Source organism: Cyprinodon variegatus, unplaced genomic scaffold (genome assembly GCF_000732505.1).
Source record: "Cyprinodon variegatus isolate N-32 unplaced genomic scaffold, C_variegatus-1.0 Scaffold1389, whole genome shotgun sequence".
Classification (NCBI taxonomy): domain Eukaryota; kingdom Metazoa; phylum Chordata; class Actinopteri; order Cyprinodontiformes; family Cyprinodontidae; genus Cyprinodon; species Cyprinodon variegatus.
In genome coordinates this window covers 38,393-61,139 of record NW_015151842.1, presented here as the reverse complement: position 1 = coordinate 61,139, position 22,747 = coordinate 38,393, and the positions used below count along the sequence as shown (strand labels likewise).

Sequence of the window (22,747 nt, the reverse complement as noted above, 5' to 3'; positions counted from 1 at the left end):
TATATATATATAAAATTTCCTAACTTTAACTCACCTAAATTCTTCCAGAAGTCTTGCAATATTTAACATTGTGGGCTGGTTTTTCTGTCTTTCATGGGCAGCCATTGGAACTCTCTTATATATGCCATGTTGTCCAGTCACATTCACATTTTCATTTTTTTGTTTTATATTTTAGAGCATAAAGACAGAAGCTGGTCGACCAAAAAAATACATAGACTAATCAAGGAAATTTAGAAATAGGTTACAGCAACAATGCATATCTAAAAGAATACATACTTTTATCTAGTAACGCAGCAGTGTGTGAAGTTCCATAACTTAAGTTTAAGAGAATAAGCCAAAAAACTTTATTTGATGATCATGTTAAAAGTGGACAGATTTCCTTTTGTTTTTGACATTTTACCTCAGTGCATTCAATGCCCTGGGCTAGGGTCTGATTTAGAGTCTGGGTGCCATAAAAAGACAAGTTTACTACTCGGCTCTTACTGTATATGATCTGCATTAGAACATGGCTGTGGGTTGCCTTCTATTTGTTAGTCAGCTAATCACCCAGACCATTAGAGCCAGACAAAGTGCCTCAGCCAGAGCAATTTCAGTCACCGTGCCGTCTGCCAGACTTGCACTGAGCCCCATAAAGTAAAACAACTGGGGGATACTTCCATTTTCAGGCGTGCATTTCTTTGGCGTCTCACAAAATTTTGTGTAGAACCTAATCCTTAACAAAATCTCCAGAGACAAACAAACAGAGCTAATGGAACATTAGCATTAGGTAAAGCAGGAGAGTTTCATTGATATTTGGCTGAGTGAGTATTCCAGATCTAATTAACAGCAGTGGTCAGAGTAGAGCAAGATCAGTAAAAGAGGATTTAAAAAATATACATTTTCTTTATCAACCTTAAATGTAAAAGGCTTCAAATAAAGAGGTTCGGCTGATGTACTAAATAAATGACATACTGCCAAAAAAAAAAAAAATGTGATGGACAAAGAACAACTGAGAGTCTTGCCAATAGACAGGATCCTGCATTTGATTCCTATAAGACAGACTTTGGCAAACTAAATTACATCCACCCACTTGTAAAGTGAACTGAAGGATGAGCTGAGATAAACTCTCTCAGGATTTGCTTGTTATTCTAACTGTTATAACTCTCAGTTGCTCACCCCCCCCCCAAAACAAATGTGGAAAAAGAAGTCAGATGTAAAGCTTAATAAAATAAAAGTTATATTACTGCAGAAAACATAGTTTTCTAAGTTGGGCATGGGTGTCAATGCCAAGGCTGATGAAGTAAGAGCTTGGTAAATTTACCAAATCTATTAGACCTACAATATAATTGCTACATTCTAAGCTATTTTACTGTTAAACAATCTTTGAGAAGAGACTGTAAGTCCCCAGCCAGTGGGTTTGTTGAGGTTAAAAAAAAACAGCCACAGATCCAAGGGGGAAAACTAAAGGGAGTTCAGAATATAGGTCAGGCAGGTGGGGTGGGACAGGATCCAGATGCAAGTTCTTTGCTAACATCAAGGCCAAAGGGGTGTGCTAAGATGGGAGAAACTTATTAAATAAGCCTTATTTTAGTAAAACCACATTTGCATATGTTTGTATATATTTTCAAAAAAGAAATATGCCTGTCAATCAGCTGTCAAACATTTACATAAATAATAATGTTGAAAGGGAAAGAAAAAAGTATTGGCACTTTCGAAGTTTGGACATCAACAGCTGAAAGCATGAGGAATTAAGTCTACACTCTTCATTATGTCCGTGTTAAATTACCTCTATTGAGTTAAAGTATAGGAAATAAAGAAAACCTAAAAGCTGTGAAATAATTTTTCATAGCATTTTTCTGAATATAGCATTTTTATGAAAACTATCCAAGCTTAAAGCTGAAAATATGTTCAGAATTTAGTATTTCTTTTAGGAGACATTGACACACAACAAATTGTCACAACATGCATGCTTTAAAGAACTACTGCTGCATTAACTATTTAATGCAATCATCTATCTAGTGTTTCTACATGCTAGTGCTAAAGGAGAGATTGTTGCAGTGTCAGCAACTTGATTCAATCACATTGTAAGCTTATATCTACTGTATTGTTTGATTACAGGTGCATGATTGATTAATTTATATATACTGGATCTATTTGTTTTGTAAAATGCCATGAGATAGATTGAAAAACAGCAGGAACTACTAACTTGCAAAGAAAGATTGGATTTTGGTTTTATTGCAAAATGGGACATTTCAAGATATAAAGTACCCACTCTTAATGACACTATCTGGGGTTTTTAAATGTTAAAGTTTTTGTTTTAACTTGCCCGGTTTCCTGAGTAAAATATCATCCGTCTGCATGTTTATATCCAGAGGGGACAAGCAAATGGCTACTAGGTCTGGGCGAAAAGCCAGAATTTTACCGTTACCACCATTTACTACGATAACCTGTGACAATTTTTCTGTCGGTAATTTTGCTGTTTTGCCTGTGTTCTCTGTTGGCTTGTATTACCTTGCCCTTTAAGACAGTGCAGCAGGTGTGTAATCATGTGACTCCACCAATCCAGTCTGTCAGAAGCGTAAACAAAGAGAGTGGTAGAAGAGTGCAGTGAAGAAGCGTTTTACACAGCTGTAAACGAAATTATCAGTTAATCCTGTGGAGCCGAAGGAGAGCAGAGATGAAGCTGAGCACGCAGAGAAGTTGAGAGCACGGCACACCGAGCAATGCACAATGTTCTCACTGCACACTCAATTCGGTGGCACCAAAACTACCCGTTAGATGTTGAGCAAAAGAACACGAAATGCAAAGTTTGTCTGAAAACTGTCAGGACTATCCAAAATAACACATCCAACCTTCACCACCTACAGCACAACCAGGCTGTTGAGTTCAAAGGTGTGCAAAAGGCTCCATTACCTTTGCCAAAATATATTTGCAAGAGAGGTAACATTTTTCTGCTGTTCAGTGAGAAATTGTTAAATGTTTAAACCTGAACTGGTACAGACTTTAATATTTAATTGAAAGTAATATGTAATGTGATTATTCAATGAATAAATAATGAATTGATCAGTTGCATTTCTTGCACATGCCTTTATTTCTGATAGAGAAGCTGGAGCATTTATCCTGCATTTATCTTTATGGAGGTAAAACTGACCAATTAATCGTGAGATTTATTTGAGGTCATATCACCCAACCCTAATGGCTTCCTACATATGCATATGGGATCAGATTAGAGCCAGTTCCATCTATGCATTGCCAATCATGCACTGCACTGTGGTGAGAAAAATGGCAAAAAACATCAATAAATCAAAATATGTATTATGATTAACAGGGTTGTTTGCTTTGTTTTTTTACAAAGCAAAAGTTTGTTGGATCAAAAAAGCTCTGCGCCTCAATGGAAAGATGCAGAGCTCCATCATTACAATAATTTAAGGTAACCTGAACCTGAGCACCGTGAGCAGAATTAGAGAGAATTTGTGGGTAGAAGTCCTATTTCACAGTGCTTTACTGTATGTGTGCTGGTAAGCAATGGCACTGTCATACATTTTCCTATAAAATGTAAAGACAGTGTCAGTGCAAGGCCTTTGGGGACATATAGCAATATGGTGATGAATATATAGCAAAATATAGCAAGGTTTGCTTCAGTACCTCCAGCTTACGTTTAGGGTGATCTCAAAGAATTCCCTGACGCCTATTTTCCCCTTAATGCACTTTGCAATGTGCCAAAAAATGAAATGGTGATATCTCTGCTGATTCTTTTTTGATTTATGCAAGTTTGAGATCACTGGAAATTGAATCATTTGTGATCTGTAAATAACTTAAAACAGCTCTGAGTAGACTTGCCTGTCACAGAATATTGAGGTTATCTGTACAGACTCACCAAAGCTGGACTAAGGATTCAAAAATCCACCAAGCCTTGTATCTGTTGTATATGTGGTTCCATTGGTGCCATTGTAAGAGGGATTGTGCCTTTTAGGGCCTAAGTAACACCTGAGCATCAAATCATCAATGACCACAGGGGGATAATAAGTATACTGTAATCTGATGGACTCTATGGTCAATAAGTCTTAAAGCACCTGTAATGTGGTGGAACCAGAGCCACCTCATAACAAATTTGCTGTGGATTTGTGTAGGGGTGAGTATTGGCAGGGGTTTTGCTATACGATACTAGGGATGGGATGATTTATGAAAACCGTCAGAACCGTTCGGTTCAACTGTCTCGGTTCGGTTCGCGTGTGTTTCCTTCGGTTCATGCGCTGCTCCTTTTTCTCATAGGAGAAGCGATTACACTCCAGAGCACAAGGTGGCGGTACTGCGACCAAAGCCAACTACCAGTAGTAAACAAGAAGAAGAAGAAGCGAAGCAGCGTAGCCGGGTGTAGCAGGGAAAAAAATCAGTTGTTGTGGAGAATTGTGTCGGAATGGTGAGTTGGAAAGAACAGGAGTTGGAAGACGCGCCAGCAGCACTTTATAGGTCTGCTCTGAGTTCCTTGGAGATGGTAGAGCGCATGCGCGAGATGATTAAATTCAAAGCAGCAAAACATACGGAAATGATCAAGGGTTTCCGCGGATCATTTAAAATAATTACAATCCATTATTTTTTGGGGTTTTTTTTTCATTCCATAAATTTTTATGGGATTTCGGTGTAACAATCAACATATACCGAATCGAACTGAACCGAAAACCGTGACCAGAAACCGTGAATCGAACCGAACCGTGGATTTTGTGAACCGTTCCACCCCTATACGATAAGTGTCAAAATACTTGGGTCACAATGCTATATTATCACGATATTGTAATATCACTATATATCACAATATTTTTCCCAGCAATAAAAATTTATTGTATAGATAAAAACGCAAGTGCTGTATATGCTGTATATGCTGTAAAAGGGCTCCACAGCACTATTTGCTGGAGTGGCAGTGCAGAGCTAGCCCATTTCCCTCATTGTTTAAAGTGAAATTATTATATAAAAAAAAAAAAAATCAATACTAGGAACTGAAAGATCGATATTACGGTACACTGGGTAGCCGAAAATCACAATATATCACTAAATCAACTTTTTCCCACACCCCTAGATTTCTGATATAATCATGACACTATGAATATCATAAAACTATATATCTTCAAGGAAAGTTTTTAAAATCTTTTTAAAAATATGCCAGAAAATATTAAGGTAATTTTGAAAACAAAAAAGGGTCATACATAGTACCAGTAACATTCAGCTGAATGGCAAATGTACCTGCAGCTTATATTTTTAGTTAAGACTAAACAAACTTGACTCTTTAAATATATTTTTATGGGTAATAATGAGTTTTATGTGTGTAGAAAATATGCAGGATGTTTGATGAAAAATCTGCTTGAGTTTACCAGATTTTTAATAAGACAAGATCTTGCAGGAGAGCTCAAACTTGTTCCAAACAGAGTCTGTGCAGGTTTTCTTGTCAGAATATCTGATTAATTTATCTTCCCCCTTGACACCCCTCCAAACTAATTAGATAAACTGGTAAACCCAGCACATACATTCCGACACATTTATGCAAAAGAAACACGGCACAGCTTAGCTGAATGGAATTGTTTATCCAGACGATGGGACATCGTAAAGGTTTCCCCTCCAAAGCAGACAACCTATAACACAGCCAGACAACGCAATACGCACTGTTTCCAAGAAGGGCTTCCAACGTTGCTGTTAACTCAACTGTGCCTGGGTTTTCACTCATAGCTCAGTAGTCAAAACAATGATCCAGATTCTAAATTAAGAGCACTATAAAGAGACTCAAGCATGTAACGGTATACTGGAAAAATGTGCCGCTTTTTTCAGAAACACACGATTACATTCATCCTTACACATTTAAAGCCAGCCTGTAATCTGGGTTCAGTTTATCTGTCAACTATGGATATACAACGTTTGACAAAAGATTTTTAAAGTTTTTATTTAACTCAGCACAATGGAGATAAAACAACTGCAGTTGGTTCAGCTGCAAAAGAGAAGGGAAGGAAAAATGTTTGTTTACTGTTAACTTTTTGATCACACACAATCTTGGCATAGGGATGAAAAGCAAAGTGCAGATGTGTCACTCCTTGGCCAAGCGACCTGCCACATGTACTTTTTGCGCCTTGACAGGCTGCCAGAGACTAACAGCAAAATATTCCCACACACAAACAAAATGGGTCTGGTGTTTTTAGGTGCACTCAAAACATAGCTTGCCACAAAAATCACAGCCAAAAGCTGAGCCCAGGCCTTTCATCAGGAGGAGCCATCCAGCTCCAAAACAGTTTTAGGAGGCAACGACTTGACTGGAGCACAGTTCCTTTCTCTCTCTGCTGATGTTTCTTCTAGAACCTCCTCTCACAAGGCAGGAAATTATGACCATAATCCAAAAGCCATGTCATCAAAAACAGAAGATCTTAAAACAGTAGCAGCAAAGCGAGAAACATACACACTTCAAGAATTGCAAAAAACAGGATGAGATAAAAGGATGAAACTAAAAAACCTGGCCGTAAATTATTTCACACTGGATCTGGCTTGTCCAGAACACTAGTCCTATCTGCTGAAGCTATAAATACTATATGTACCTTACAGCATAAATCGGCAGAGATGAAATATTACCTCCTGTTTGGCAATTTATAGAGATGTTCTCACAAAATGTATCCAAGATGGCTCTGATACAGTGCTGTGAAAAGTATTGTACTTTCATTTTACTTTTGCTTGTTTATGGTGTTTTATTTTGTAATATTCTCATGTTTAAGTTCGTCAGTGAAAATTGCAATTCCAGACAAACATTACTCAAGTATAAAGGAAACAAAGTTTTCCAATAATTATATTTTTTATTTTGAGAAAAAAAGCTATAAAATTGACTTTGACTGGAATGACTTTCCATAATGAAAGAAAGATATATTCTGCTCTTTTACATGAAAGATTGAAAGTGAATATCCAACCACTGCTTTGCGACCTTAAAACAAAGCAATGCAGCATGCACACCAGCATGACTACCAATGCAAAAATACGCTTCAGGATTAGCCTAGGCGAAGTACAGTCTGAAATGTGAATCACACACTGTGGCTTGAACATAAACGCATTGTCCATTTACAAAACATCCTATAATGTGAATGATCTAAAACAATTCTGCAGTGAAGAGTGAGTCCAAATCCCTTTCAGTTATGAAAAAGACTCCCTGCCCAGCTGCAGATGGCATTTAAGGTATTTTATTTACTCGATATTTACTATTTTACACAGGCCCAAGTTGGTGTGGATAGTTATTTTAAAAATGCATTTGGAATTTACTCTTTACTTTTTTGTCAAATGACAAATATATATCAATTTTTTTAATAACCTGAAACATTTAGGGAGGGAAAGTTTTTTTCCCTGGATTGTAGGTGTAAAGGGTTGTTCCAAAAAAGTAAATCTTTGTTTCCACTGCAGCTTAAAGATGGCAAGTGTTTTGTCAACAAAAGCATGCAAACAAAGAGGGCATGGGCTTCGGGAAAGCACAGCTGCAAACAGAGCTTATGAGGAAGAATGTCAACAGTGAGAGTTTCAAAGAAGAAAATAATTGCTTCAAGTTGACTGTAACTGATGCTTTTTTAATCCTCCCTCTTTGTCTGATGCTCCTGTTTTTAGAAGCAAATTAAACAAAGTTGTTATTATTTTGTGCTTTTCTGCATTCTGCAAATGGAAGAAGATTTAGGAAGAAGAGTTGGACTCAGCTCTCCCAGTCAAACTCCTTGTTTTCTTCATAGTAATTAGTACCAGAAGGATTCTCTTTCTTACTGCATTGAAAAACCTTAAGCTTCCTGCTGAAACCTAGCTGACCCTTTGCACAGGCTGCTTTTATTTAAGGCTGTAAAAGCACTTACTGGGCTGTCAACAGTAATGGGTTACCCTGCAAACATAGTAAGTTTGGCAACTCTAGCAAAATGACCAGAAAAAAGAATGACACAAAGGGCACTTTTAGGAGTGGACATCTTAAACTATCTGATTTTCTAACATTAAAACCAAAAACCTCAATGTTTTATATTTTATTTGAAGAGGAATAACACAAATGTATCAACTGATTGGCCACTCAGTCATCCCCATCAGTCAAAATCATCCCCTCAGGAAGATGCTGCCACCACCATGCTTTACTTTAGCGATAGAAAGTTCAGGATGATTAGCAATGTTATGTTTTCCCTCACTCACAGAGCATTGTATGTGGACCCAAACGCTCAGTTTTGATCTAAACCTACCAGAGAACCTCCTTCAACATGATTGGTTTGCCCCCTTGTGGAAAACCTTGAATGTGACGTCTGAGTGGGTACTAGAGCAATTACATGTTTTTTGTCATTTACAGTCTTCTCATCAGTTAACATCACTTTTTTTTTAATATACCTTTGGGAGGCAGTAATTTTTTTTATGTTTGGTGGACTATAACTGTCAACTTGGCCATGGCTTTCATCTACTTCCCTACTAAAAGAACCCGTTATTTTCAGGTTTCTATCAGGCACTATCACTCTTTCATATGAACTCTAATATTTCAAAAAGTTCATGGTGGAATAAACTTTAACAGAGTTCAAATGAACTTTGAAGGAGAAAAAGGCCCATGGCATACCAGATCTTCATCATATATAATTCATTTAATAATTCTTTAATTAAGCAGCTATATAGTGCATTTTCAAGATGTCGTCCTTTATCCTGCACCAGATTTGGCTACATTATAGAAAGTGAGGGAATAAAAATTAGAATTTATTCAAAAGTCTTATCGTTAATCTTTGAAAGAAATTGATATCAGAGCATAGATGTGTGTTTTTTGCAAACAGGGACTAAACAATCTTAATGAGGCGTCACTAGGTTTAATAACTAACTGCAAAGTTTACAAGAGAACCAGATGGCATTGGCACCTCTAAAGAAGTGACCTCACACACTGACTTCTGCTGCGATGATAAAGGCACACAAGCTCTCCCCTGAGCTCCAAAAACTGCAGCTCTCAGAGAACTGAGTCGAGTCTTCGAAGCCCCTTAAGCCGGGTGAGGGGCCACCAAAAGGTCTGCGTGAGCCCTAACTGGCCACAGACATCTCTGGGGGGCTTTCCAAAGACAAAATAAAGGGGAAAAAAAGAATAAGAAGGGGAGAAAAGGAGATAGCACAAAATGTTTCACAGATTTGAAACTAGGAACCTGTTCCTGTGAAAAGGGAGCAGACAGCTAAGCATCTGTGCGTCTGTGTGGCGTTTCCAACCACAAAACACCCATACGATTGAAGGAGCTTCATGAAAGAGAGCAGGATTGTTTCGTCGGGGAGGTTTTTAATGCACACCAGACAGATGGGTTCAGGGCCATATTCTCTTTGCTTCTCCTCTTTTTCTTTCCAGTGTTTTAAATTGAAATACATTAGAGAGCAAAACAACACATTAAGGGTGATCAGTATTTAATATCAAACACAGCCTGCATTTTTTTTCTCATCTCATCCTGTGAACGTGCGGCAATTTAAGACGACTAATTCACTTCAATCTTGGGAAGCTCTCTGACTTAGCTGCTCTTGAAAGTCATCTACTGCAGAGCAGTCAGATCTATACGCATTTCTGACTTGACCATATGGGTTCCAGCTCATGCTCAGCTTGTGTTCTCCAAGAAAACACCCTAAACAGGGAGGGTGATCTACTACGCTCCACATTTCCTCAGCTTGTCAGAAGAAATTAGGTCAAGAGTTGAAACAGTTTAAAAATTCTTATGGGAGAGTGTTTCTCATGGTGATGAAGAGAAACATGAGGAAAATAGTAGTCTGTGAAGATAAATACAACACTATTACAGCTACAGAATGAATTGAGTGCAACTCATAAGATAGTTATTCATACTCTAATGTTTTGAGACTTTTCAGCTTATTTGCACTGTTGAATGCGTTGTATGGGACGTTATGTGACAAATCAACAAAAAGTACTTTATGGTAGCTCAGGCTGTATGTTTGGGGTAATTGTATTGATATAAGATTAACCTCTGCCTAAGTTTGAAGTACTTTCAGTTTTCTTCCAGGAGTTCACTACTGAGCAAAAAAAACTTTAAAGCATAATGTTGCAAACCCTATGCTTCCCAATGGAGAAGCATTTTCTCTAAAGCCAAAACTCAACTAGTACAGAGCAACTTTCTGTTTTCTACATGTTTTGCAGTAGTTTTGACACACTTCTTGACACACAGATTCCCACAATTGATCCGTTTATCTCTGCAAATAGCTTGTTCCTTGTGTCTGTGATGCAAACTTTCCTTACAAAGCTCAATTGCAGTTTAGAGTGTACATGAAATGCCATGCAAATAAGATTCTCTCTGAAAGCAGCTGCTTGTGCTAAATTATGATTTGTAGATTAAATCAGTGTCTTACTTTCTGGATTCTGGAATGATAAAAAGGTATAGGTTTCATGTGACCTATTTTTTATGTCATATTTGTGTTGGTTTAATAAAGTGACTTTCAAAACAGCATATTGAACTTTAGTTGAAAAATAAGTAAATTGTGAAAAGCTTTGAGAGGTTATTATTATTTTAGTTGGACTGAACTGAAATCAAAATAACCAATCCTGTCTCTCTTGAATAACCCAATAAAGGGGAGAACATTTGTTTGAACGGTCAACTCATCATTCACAGTCAACTGACACTAGCAGTTCTTCCAAAATCCAGTTACAATCATCAGCCGTCATGTTTTGGCCATTTAACCTGCAGGTATTTATGAGTCTGGATGTGAGCCAGAGCAAATTCCCATGAAGCCAGAAACACTGTCTATCAGACCCCTGCAGAGGCAGCCTGATTGATGGTTGATGTATTTAATTAGAGATGCATTGATCAGAAATGGTTAATACCAGTTTCATATCCCTACAATATTGTACTGTTCACAACAACTTCAGATGTTTCCGATTCATCTTAATCTACTATAAAACAACTTTTATATTTACAGTATATAAAAAAATTCTATATCACAAAGAAATGCCTGAGGTGCAATACACATTAGTAGAGTACTAACTACTTAACTCTATCCATTCAGGTTTTCAATGCAAGTACTAAATATATATTACTTATTTGATGTCAAATTTAAAAACGTACTACATTATAATTTGCTCTGGAGATGGTTAAATCATAAAAACTTAAATGTTACATACATATATAACCAACCCAAATTATAAAGACATTAACACTGTTAAATATTGTTGATGATTATTATTGAAACTCAGAACACTATCTTAATATTTACCATTATTATGATGTTTATCATGTTTTTTCTAATATTGTGAAGCAAAACTAAATATATTCAAGAACAACATTGAAAAGTTTTTTTTACCCTTCCTGTCATTAAAGAAAAAGTCAGGTTAGGAATGATGAATGGATCATTATTTGTATTTGTATTATTTGTATTTGGCAAACACCGGATACAGCACTGGGACTTGCTCAACAGCCGATATTGCACCATGACGTCCCAAACTGGAAGGTGGCAGTAGTGTTCTTTGTCAAACATGGATGTTTCCAGTAAAACACATTCAAATGAAAATTACTCTTAATTAACGTATCATTTATTGATCAGTGTGTAATAAGTTCATAATTACAGGAGTTTGAATCCTGAATATCACTAGACTTTTTGTTGATTAACTTATATTAAAAGCAGAGGCAAGAGACTGACCATAAAGATGACCAAGTGTTTGTAGAACTGTTTTATTTTAATATTTTAGAATAAAGACCAAGCGAACAGACTCTTGACTTAAACAACCTTAAACAATTTTTTTCCAGTGGCTAGCACAGAAAGCTAGCATTACAAAATTACATGACCCTATGCTTAGTTTTAATTAACTTGAGTTAAGATACCCTGAGGATAATCTAAGATCTCCGAAAGTTGGCCAACATTTCTCAAGTCTTTGTTGTCCAGATGAATACAAATTTTTTTCAAACTGGCTTTTAATACTTAGAACACACTGATTTTTGCTTAGGATTTTTGTTTTAATGATGTTTTTATCTTGATCTTTCTGTGAAGCACTTTGGTCTTCTTGGTGTTCTGCAAAGGGCTATATAAATAAACTTTGATTAGATTTTTTGATTTACAGCCAATGTGTTACATAATAGACAGAAGTTGAAAGCTGAAACCCAAGCCTTCTTGTTATCAGCTGAAAGTGTTGTTCTCTCTCACTCTTTTGCAGCCCAAACAGCATGCATGTCATTAATGCTGTCTCATAATAATAAGCTATTTATAATTCAATTTAAAGAGAAGATTACTAAAAAATAGCAGCTACTTGTTTACACTTGGGATCACATCCGCACTAAAGAGTTGTTGATTTACAGAACAAACTTTTTGCACTATAAAATTGCTCCAATAAACATGAGGTCACATATATATTAAATGTGCATCAAACGGATGAATAACAATATAAAAGGCACCTAAACCATCAAGTGTGATGCAAAACATTTGTCTCAAGATTTAGTCATAAGCTCCTACATCAATCCAGAGTTACAGTAAGCACAGACTAAATACTGAGCGCAAACAGAAAAAAAGGTAAATATCTGAATGGAAAGACAAGATTTCAAGAAAAAGAACATAGGTGTTAAGAATGAAAGAAAGCAAGGCAAAGGGGAATTATTTTTATGATCTGTAATATCCTGGTAGAACTTTGTTAGACACTAAAGCATGTGTGACCTGCCTTTTTCACAGCAGGCTGTTAAATGGTAGTGACTTCTGAGTGAGAGCTGTGGTCTTCGAGTACCCACAGACAGGGTGTCCTTCACCTCTTCAGCCTCCACACAAAGGATTTTTCACCTCCCTATCATGGGAGCTATAAATTAGGCAGCTGCTACATTTGACCTAACGAAACCACAGCACATATTTGCAGCACACACTCTCTGAGAATGTGTGTTTTTTTTTAACTGTGTGTGTCTGTGGGACAAGGTCATCAGGCAGAATCATCAATTTGCATAGTTTACATGCACACATGTGGCTCTTGATGGGTTTATGGAAAGAAAAGTTGTTATAGGACTGATTAGAAACATCCTTGTGGTGAGGTAAAAGGAAGGAGCCCTGTTATTTACTGGTGTACATACCCCTGAGGATGTAATTCTGGTAGTTCTGGTCCGCTTCAGCTCCCACTTTGATCAAACATGTCAGTCCTTCAGCCACCACAAACTCGTGAACCAAATCTTTGTCATCCTAAAAAGATAGACCAAGAAAAAAATAATTTTAAGATCAATTACTCTGTCCATCCATCATCTTCTCACGCTGAGTCGTGATGGGGCCAGTGTCTATCTCCGGCAGTCTACACCCTGGACAGGTTTCCAGTCTGTCGCAAGGCAACAAAGAAACACACAAGGACACACAACAATGCACAACCACCATCCGCACACACACAAACGTACATTGACACCTAAGCACAACTTGCGGAAGCTAATTAACCTAAAGGACGTACCCGGAGTACCCGGAGTACGCATGCGGAAAGACCCCAGGCTGGAATCGAACCCAGAACCGTATTGCTACAAGGCAACAGTGCTACCCACTGCATCACCGTGCAGCCCTTAATCAGTTAGTCATAATTCACAATATGTGCTCATCATTCATTCCAGTAATATAAAATAGTCTCCATTACACATTACTTCTTAGAAGTATGTATGTCATTATTGTGACATATCATACACCAATGAAAACTAATATTAATCTTGTAGAAATTGCTCTGATCCATTCTGTGCGTTATTGAGGACATCTATTATTTGAGTCTTAGTATAAAAACTAAGTAGTTTGATAAAGCCAAGGTAGTTGATTAAAGATTACAATCATATATCATATTTTTATTTTTAATCCATCTTATAATAGATTAATAAAAAGCATTCACAAACTTTTACACTGTTATTGTCACAATGTGATGTATTTTAGGGGCAGGCCAACATGTAGTACCTGGTAGTGTACAGTTGTTTAATGGAAGGAAAATGATGCATGGCTGTGAGAGATTTACCCCCTCACTAACAGGTGATGGAAACATGCATTTTCTGTCTTTTAAAAAAATTGAGTATTGGGGGAAGGTTTAAGTCTTTGTCTTCATTATTGTAACTTTAAGAACATCTCACTACTCTCCTTCACTCTGAGGTCACCAGGTGTTGCCATGGAAGCACACCCATGAGCATTGCTGACAAGGACCTGGTGTTTCCAATCAGCCTCATAAGGGAAATCCACATTGACTGAGAGGGAGGGGAGATGTTTTGGGTTTTCTTTGGATTTACATAATTGCTTAGCTTCAATTTGTTCACGATTAATATAAATGGGTTTTTGTTTTGTTTTCCTCTAGAGGTTTAATTTACTTGATTGTTTCCCAAATAGAAAATGTAAATGTTGTAAAGGTTTCCACCCCTTTTATTAGAGATAGTACAGGCTGACGCTTTAAAAGCTGGGGTGTTTTTTTATTTTTTATTGTTTCTTTGTTTTGTTTTTGCTGTGATGGAGGAAATAAGAGCCCCCACTCTTCTGCTTTAAAGTGAAAGAACAGTCCTTTTTGGAAAAACATAAACAGAGCTCTATAATTTTGGTGTGCTTAACTGGCCATTTTTAAGCAACAAGGTTTCTGCCTCTCTCTGCAAACCTTACAATGGCTTTTAGATTTTTTACAAAAACATGTTTTTATATACCAATATCCCATACTTTAACCATACTATTTGATAGGTTAGTTCAGTCTGTAGTCCAAAATAGAGTTTGGCAACTTGTACTATCATAAGGAAAGTCTTGCTCTTTGTCCAGCTAAATAAATTGTGAATTGAGACAGAGATACTGCATGACTCTTTTGATAACAATTTGCATAAACAAAGTTAAAGAAACATATTTTAGTTGAATATTTGTTTTATAAACAGGAGAAAAATGTTTTACCCTAACAAACAGATAAATGTATTTTTCTTGAAATCCAAATTTATGAAGAAAGTGTGCAACCTAATGAGAAGGATAAAAATAGGGTATAAAACTTTTTTTTTTTTTTACAATTTGCAAGATACTGCTACGAAACTTGTAGATAGAGACTGTAGAAAAAACAAAGAAACCCTGGAACTGCTTAGATATTTTGGTCTTTTTTTTAACTGAGAGTCTGTCATCAAAAAATAAAGTCTGTATATGTGACATAAAACTAACAACCTTAACACACCCTCCCATTGATGGCATGGCAAAACTCATTTCAGGGACATGCTTATCCCCCCCCCACCACCAACCCCCATCTATTATATATTAAGTCAAAAATATGTAAAATTCCTAAATTATAAATGTATATTGACCTCATAAGAAACAAAATTTTTGTTGAACCTAATTGAAAAGAAATTTCACTTCATGCAACTCTCTAAATAATAATTTGAATCCCTTGCCCTGTTTTTTATTTCGTGCTTTTCTGTCCCCCCATGAAAACACGCTGGCCCCCTCCTCTCCTCCTGGTAAATTTGGTCTAGATCCGCCACTGTTCCTCACCTTCACTAGACATGGATATACTTTAGTATATTCTGCTGTAAAATTTGTCTTATATTTTCATTTTTTACTCAAGGATTCAACTTTTGCCTTTTTACAGGGTGCACAGCTTTGAGTGGTAACTAGGCGACTGCCAGAGAGTAAATCGAAAATTATTGGACTGATCCAATGAGCTCCCTGACAACCAGTTGCCTAGAACGCTCGTTGAACAGAGCATCACTTTAGACAGATACGCACAGGTTTCACAAGCAACCTCCTTCCCACATTCTGTGCACTCTTGTTGTCTACGCAATCGCAGTAGTTTTAATCTGCACATGGTGCACGAATTATTGTATTGAACGCACTCTCTTGCTCGCATTAAATAAACCACACCTTGCATAGTCTAAAATCCAGGATAATTTATCTGACTTGCGGGCATCCGTGAACAACTATCTATATCAGGAAGACTCTCGGAACTTCCGTGAGACTTGGCATGTCTGACATGGTAGGGTTCCATCTTAGTTTCTCTGGATGCCCTTCTTCAGTAAAACCCAGAAATTTGCTCATGGTCAGATAATTCACTTTTGAACTTTTCTATCCCTTTAATAAAGCCTCTTTCCCACTGAAATTAGTGTGTTTTCCAAACATAGATTATCCTGCTAGCAATCGGCATTTGGCTCCCTTCCCATTGGTAAAAAAAAAAGCTGGGTCTGACCCCCCGCTGGCAAGCTGCATGACCTATCTCCCCCCGCAGCTCATGTCTGGTGATGCCATCACGCATAGGTAGCATTGATGATGTCATCAGTTTGACAGAAATCAGGAAAGTAAACAATGGAGAGCAACACGTAAGCAAGCCAGGGCATAGTAAGTGTGCTTTACTGTTTCACACTTTTATCTGTCCGAATCTCTCTGACCAATAATGCACCATGTTTATCGATTGTTGGCAGAGTGGTTTCAGCATGTTATATCCGACATGGCTGGCGTCTTGACATCCATATCTTGTGCTCAGTGGTATCACGTAAATTAGCGAGTTGACCTGGGTCTGGCATTCCCACAGCATTCTGATCAGAGCCGAGGTGATTTTAACGCGGTTGCTTGTCGAGTTGTTTCACCTGGTTAGGGCCTTTCAGATTTAGACAGCTAATGCCTGACATCCCAGAATCGCTGAACTTTGTATGTATTTTTTCAATTTTGGGTTTATACATAGCGTATTCATAATGAGTACAGAGCGAATATCCAATGACAATGCTATTATGCATAATAGCATAATACCCATGAAATGTCCGGTGCCTGGCCTGCATGGAAAGATTTCTTTAATTGCAGGATAAACTAAACTGCTGTTTACCGCCCACCAGAAAAAAAAGAAAAAGAACAAATAAAAAGAAAAAGAAAGAAAGAAGGTTTGCAGTCACAGAAGATTCAGCAGGCCATAGACGTGAACGCAAGGAGGATCCATCACACTCACCTTCTCGCTCACCCTATGATGTCGATGCAGTCTGAAGGAGAACTGACACTTTCCTCCTGTGAACCCCCTTTTATATCAAAACGTAGCCAATACGCCATAAAACAGTAGTGGTACGTTGGAAACACATTCAGCGGTTGTCTGGAATGATGTCTGTTAAATTGAACCCGTTTTAAGAAATGTTTTAGGTGAATCTTAAAATGAACTATGCTTATTTGTGATGCCTCATGTGAGCCTTTAAAACTATATTTGTATTTAAACAAGAGGTCATGCTGTTATTTAAAAGGTAGCAGCTAGAGAACAACACTTGGCCAAAATATTAAAACTACTGTGATATAGATTTTGATTTTAAATCATTTTTAAAGGATGTTAACCACTTTAAAAACAATCCAGGTCAAATATTGCTAAATATAACAGTGCCATGTTGCACAGTATCTCCATAAAGTAAAATACAGTTAAATTTTGGATCAATAAAAAATATACATCTTTTTTTTCAACCAAGTCACAGATATCAGCGTACAATAAACAAGGCAGTCCTCTTGGAGCTGGCTGGATCCAATTTGTTTTTGTTCTGGGATGCCAAACATATCCAACATCTTGTAACTGATGGTAAAACCACCTGCTTTTCTCACACCTGTCTGTGACTATGTAATTTAAGACCCAGCATCAGGACTTCTGCAGGATTTACCGCTTTCTTATACATTCTACTGTTCAGATGGGATAGGGAGGAAGGTAGCAATAAACACTGTGGGGTGGTCAGGGCTTTTTGAGTCCCTGGAGGAAGTCTAAGTGCTTCCAGAACATCTTTAACATATATCACTGATGGAGAGTGCAGTTGTTTGGTACAGAGCCTAAATATAAAGAAATACACTGAAGTACACATTCAGAAATTCTTTAGAGGTACCTATTATGGAAATATATTTTAGATATATTCTGTTGTGGCCTAATAATGTGCTGCCTTTCTTCCCACACCGTAACTGGACCTGTAAAGCTCCACAGCTGCCACGAAGGCAGACTCTCAGCAGCACAGCTCTGCCTTAAGAAAACAGTACTGTGTCCAAGTCTGAGTGTGCACTGATTCATGTTTTCACACCACATATATCTCTTGCATTTTAACAGCTAAGCATGAACTGCTGCAAAAACTTGCAAATGAATAAGCACTGTGGAAAGGACCCAACTTTGAAAGCCTTCGTTAAAGGGAAATGTTATCGCAGTGCAATGCAAATAACCGTTTCAAAGTTTGTGATGTTGCAGCTATATACCATCGTCTATGTGATCAGCAGGTATACTGTATACCCAAAATTATGCAGAAACTATCTCCGAATGCCATTATTTGTACAACATCCAATTTAAAGAATAGCTGTTTTAGTCATGCTTCTACTCTCCTGGTCCATGTTTTTTTTTGCAGTTGATAATTTCATTCAGGTCTTAATGCAAAGCTATTTTTTGTAGTAAATGAGCTTTATCTAACTGTTAATGTCAAGGCTAAGCTGCATTGCTAGATTGGCAGCAAATGAAGAGTGATGGAGTTTGAATCACTACATGAAACAGCCACTAACAGAATTGTAACCACTATTATAGTGTCTAAAATCGGTTCTGGTGGAAAAGGCTTTGCTTCATGCAAGGAACATTCCCAAACAACCTGGATTTCTTTAGTCCACACCATGTATGTTCAAATATGTCCAATGTACAGTACAGACCAAAAGTTTGTACACACCTTCTCATTGAAAGAGTTATTTTTTTTCATTACTATGAAAATTGAAGATTCACATTGAAGGTATCACAGGTATGACTTAACACATATGAAATTATATACTTAACAAAAAAGTGTGAAACAACTGAAAATATGTCTTATATTCTAGGTTCTTCAAAGTAGCCACCTTTTGCTTTGATTATTGCTTTGCACACTCTTGGCATTCTGTTGATGAGCTTCAAGAGGCAGTCACCATCACTTTTTTGTGATTCCACCTGAGTTGTTTAGCACCCTGGCCTGTTCCCTAAATAAGTCTTCTTTCCTGACCTGCCATTTATGAGGTTATCTTTCCATTTTCAGACGATGGAATGCTCTGAAAAATGTTTGCTTCTCTGTTCTCTTATGAACCCTGAAGGCTTTCACAGAGCTGCTGCATTTAGATTGAGGTTAAATTGCACAGAAAGACTTTATTTTATTCTGATGGTGAATAGCTGCAACACATTTTATCAGGTGTCATATATATGTTTTTGCAAAACCCCAAACAGCAAAAAGACCAAAGATGTTACCTGGAAAATCTGCTTCAGAGAAAAAAGAGCTCTGCGTAGCTCCCGTCCGGTAGAATTGTAGAGTTTTTCTGTGAATCAGAAAAGAAAAGAAGAGGGTTAATATTAACATGTATCAATTCTGTAGATGTTCTGACTCCTTCATATTAAGTATTCATAATAGTATATGATAAGATCACATTGCCGTAAATCCTTTTTTTTGTGTCAATGTACAGTAATACAGGCAGTATAGGAAGCAAAAAAAAAAAAAAAATTCCCACAAAGAAATGCAGACGATAGAAACAGTAGGGCCAGCTCAGAGAACATCTGCAGAGAATTAGAGAAGAGAGGATGCTTCCTGCTAACAAGAACCAATCTGCAATTTACTATAATAATAAAAATGGTGGAACAAGCTTTAACCACTAGCCACCACAATGATTAAGAAACAAGTCATGCATCAATCAGCCTTGGAAACTGCACTGAGTAGGAAAGAGAGACATGATAAGATGTTTCATGATGGCTATTTTTTGCAAATCCTCTTGCAATCCTTTCCGTTTTGGCATCTGCAGAGTCTACCAGGGAGAGGCAGTGTTGAGAAAGTGGCTTACTCATCAGTGCGAGGTGATAACTCTCTGACTCAGCAAAAACTGCCAGTTGGTGTAGCAGACACAGCAGCATGCAGTGTAATGCAGTTTAAGGTAGAGCAGTGCAGGCCAGGTCTTTCAGTCCCCATAAAAAAACTCTGCATTGGATTCTCTTTTTATTATCAAAGCTCCCACACATCCAAACCCTCCTTCTGACTCCATCTAACACAACACAGAGGAACAACTAAGCAGATATGACAATGCTGCAATAAAAAACATGAGACAAAACAGCTGAACTAAATCTTTAAAGTGAGAGAATCCCATTGTTAACTGGATACACTTGGGACAGCAGAGAAACAGTGTTCTGTCCATTATTCTTATATGCCTTGTCAGCTGTGGAGTAAATCTTAAAGCTGAAGGACTGAGACAAAGACACGGCCTGGGTTCATTATGCCTGTCAGTTTTTTGGGCAGACATTTTGAATTTCTACATGCCAATAGCATAAAAACGGATCCAGTATGTTTGAATGGAAACATAAAATCTTTTTAGCAAGCTCAGATGACAGTAAAGATGTTTTTGTGTGTATAAAAATATTCTTTTTTTGTTTATTATTATTGGTGTTAATTTTTTTTTTTTTATTTCTTAGCTTTAAATTCCTATAAGAGAAAAATGAACGGTAACTTAGGTTAGAAATGGATGCTGTTTAACATAGAGCTCAACCAAACAGTAATTGCTTTAATTCTACCTCATCATGTCATCAATTGTAAAATAAAACAAACAAAAAATCAAAACATCCCCCATAACAACAAACTGTTTTTTTTAAATCACAGCCATGAAGTTCAAATCCCTTGATGGATACACAGATAAAATTTCAAAGAAAGAATAGAGGCAATGAATAGATCCCCTTATAGTATAAAAATAAATAAACATGCCATACACAGAATTAAGCAGTTAATTCAATAAATGCAATCCACATAAAAAGAGACCATTGACATGCTATTTCAATCTTAGCCAAAAAATATATATATTTGTATCAGGCCTAAACCATGATCATCAACACAGAAATAAAAACTTGCATCGTGTTACCTTGTGCACAATTAATCTATATTTTTCTTTGTTCTCATTTGAATCCCAGATCTTGTTTTAATTTACTTACATGTGCTTCGATCTAGCTGAAATAACATTCTATTTTACTTTGCTTAACAAGATAATGCAGCATTACAATCCTTTCACCTACAACCAGAGTTTAGTTGTTCTTAAACACATCTTGTTCCAAGTTTTATGATCTTAATGTCTTTTACATGCATAGTTTTGTGTGGTTTAGTCTATTGGTAAGTAAATGAGTACTGGTCTTTATGAGGAAGTCACACCAAAACATTGGCAGCAGAACCCTAAAGGAGTAAATTCTAGAACTCCAGAGGTATTATCAGGGGAAAGCTCTGTGATGTTGCTGATTTATGTCTTTATAAATAACAGGAAGGAAGTCGAACTGAAATTTTTCAGTTTGGGGCCCCTTAAGTTTAGTTTGCATTATATTTTTTAAAAGTTGCCATAAAACTGCCAAATCTTTGCAATTACAGGTTTCTTTCTCTGAAATCTCTTATAACTTCATTATGAAGGGAATATAAAACTGAGGGGTATACTAATGTAAAGATATTACACTTCTAGAATAAATCAAAACAAAACACAATTTATATTTAGCATTAACTAATGCTTAGTATAAGATGTATAACAATGTTTTAAAATCAAACTACTGTCCCGGAAGTTGCAATAAAGCCAGCTCTATTACTCTGGAACTGCAGGAAGATTAGAGGGTGTTCAAACAGAAGAAAACTCATAACACCTTCCCAGCACAAAGGAAGCCTGATTTGTAGTCATACTTAACTCCATCTCCAACAATCAGAGCTAGTCTTCCATCTGTAGTCATGACTGCTCCGTGTCCATATGGACACTGATCATTAATCAGTCAGCGGAAAAATTACACCCAGCATTGCTGAGCAGTCTGGCATGGTTCTGCCTGGCGCATGAATCAGCACTTCAGTACTACTGAAAGCCACCATTGGGTCCTGTCTGAGTCTGTCAATCAGCAAGAGCAAGAGAGACAAATTCTTCCAAGCACAACTTTTCTGCCATTTGCACAAAGGGCTTGTGCTTCTCTACTTAGCCATGTAGTTTGGACTGCAATAAAACTGTCAGAAAGTTATTTCTGCCCAACATTAAATAAAGCCCATCTGCAAGAACATACAGTTCCTCTGCTGTCCCTATCTACTGTCCATACACTGATGTTTCTCTCAGAGGCCTGTGTTTAATGAGAAATAACTCAGTGGAGATTAGTTCCATACCACTTGGCACAGATATGTACCCAAACGAATGGGCCCTCTCTGTTTCCTTATTTAGGAAGAAACCTGGGAGCTTATTTATCCACAGGAAATGTTTGAAACCCAAATCAATGTGCATATGAAACCATACAAAAAACTTCAAACTCAATATCCTATAACATTCAACATATACTTAAGCAAGCTTAAGGGACCAAGAAAGACACAAACAGTCTGGCTAATTCTAATGTGATTTCAGCTATTACAGCTTAGATGGCTATATACACTGTGACAACCCAATAACTTTACGCATGCAAAACATACGACAAGTTCATCACAACTACATGAGATATTTTGGAGGATTTAATAAGCTTTGAAAAAAAAACATAGTTCCATTTTATCTCCATTGTATTACTATATATATGTGTATATAGATACGTGTGTATATATCTATATATATATATATATATATATATATATATATAGATATATACATGGCAGCATGGGATTCCCTTCTACTGTTGATGGTACACAGCTATATATGTGAAGGAATCCTGATGAAATATTACATAGATTACAGGCATGTCTTGAAGACATAAACACCTGAACTGAAACATTTTCTTTGCACCCAGGTCCTTGAAAAAGAAGATGATTAGTTAGTCGCCTCATTTGGTTAGGATTAAATTGGCCTAAGATAACGACAGATTGCTGTCGTTTTTGATTAGGATTTGCCATTTAAATCCCAAATCAAACAGGTATATATATATATATATATA

At 37.0% G+C, this 22,747-nt stretch overlaps 1 protein-coding gene across 1 annotated transcript in view; it reads right to left on the bottom strand.

Moving 5' to 3' along the window:
* LOC107103183 (FH1/FH2 domain-containing protein 3-like) overlaps positions 1–22,747 on the bottom strand; it is a 59,691-nt gene that overhangs the window by 32,272 nt on the left and 4,672 nt on the right. Inside the window, exons 2-3 of the mRNA XM_015402741.1 lie at positions 19,097–19,164; positions 13,014–13,119 (exon numbers count right to left, since the gene is read on the bottom strand). Of these exons, the coding sequence (XP_015258227.1) occupies positions 13,014–13,119; positions 19,097–19,164 (174 nt within the window). The remainder of the gene's footprint in view (positions 1–13,013; positions 13,120–19,096; positions 19,165–22,747) is intronic.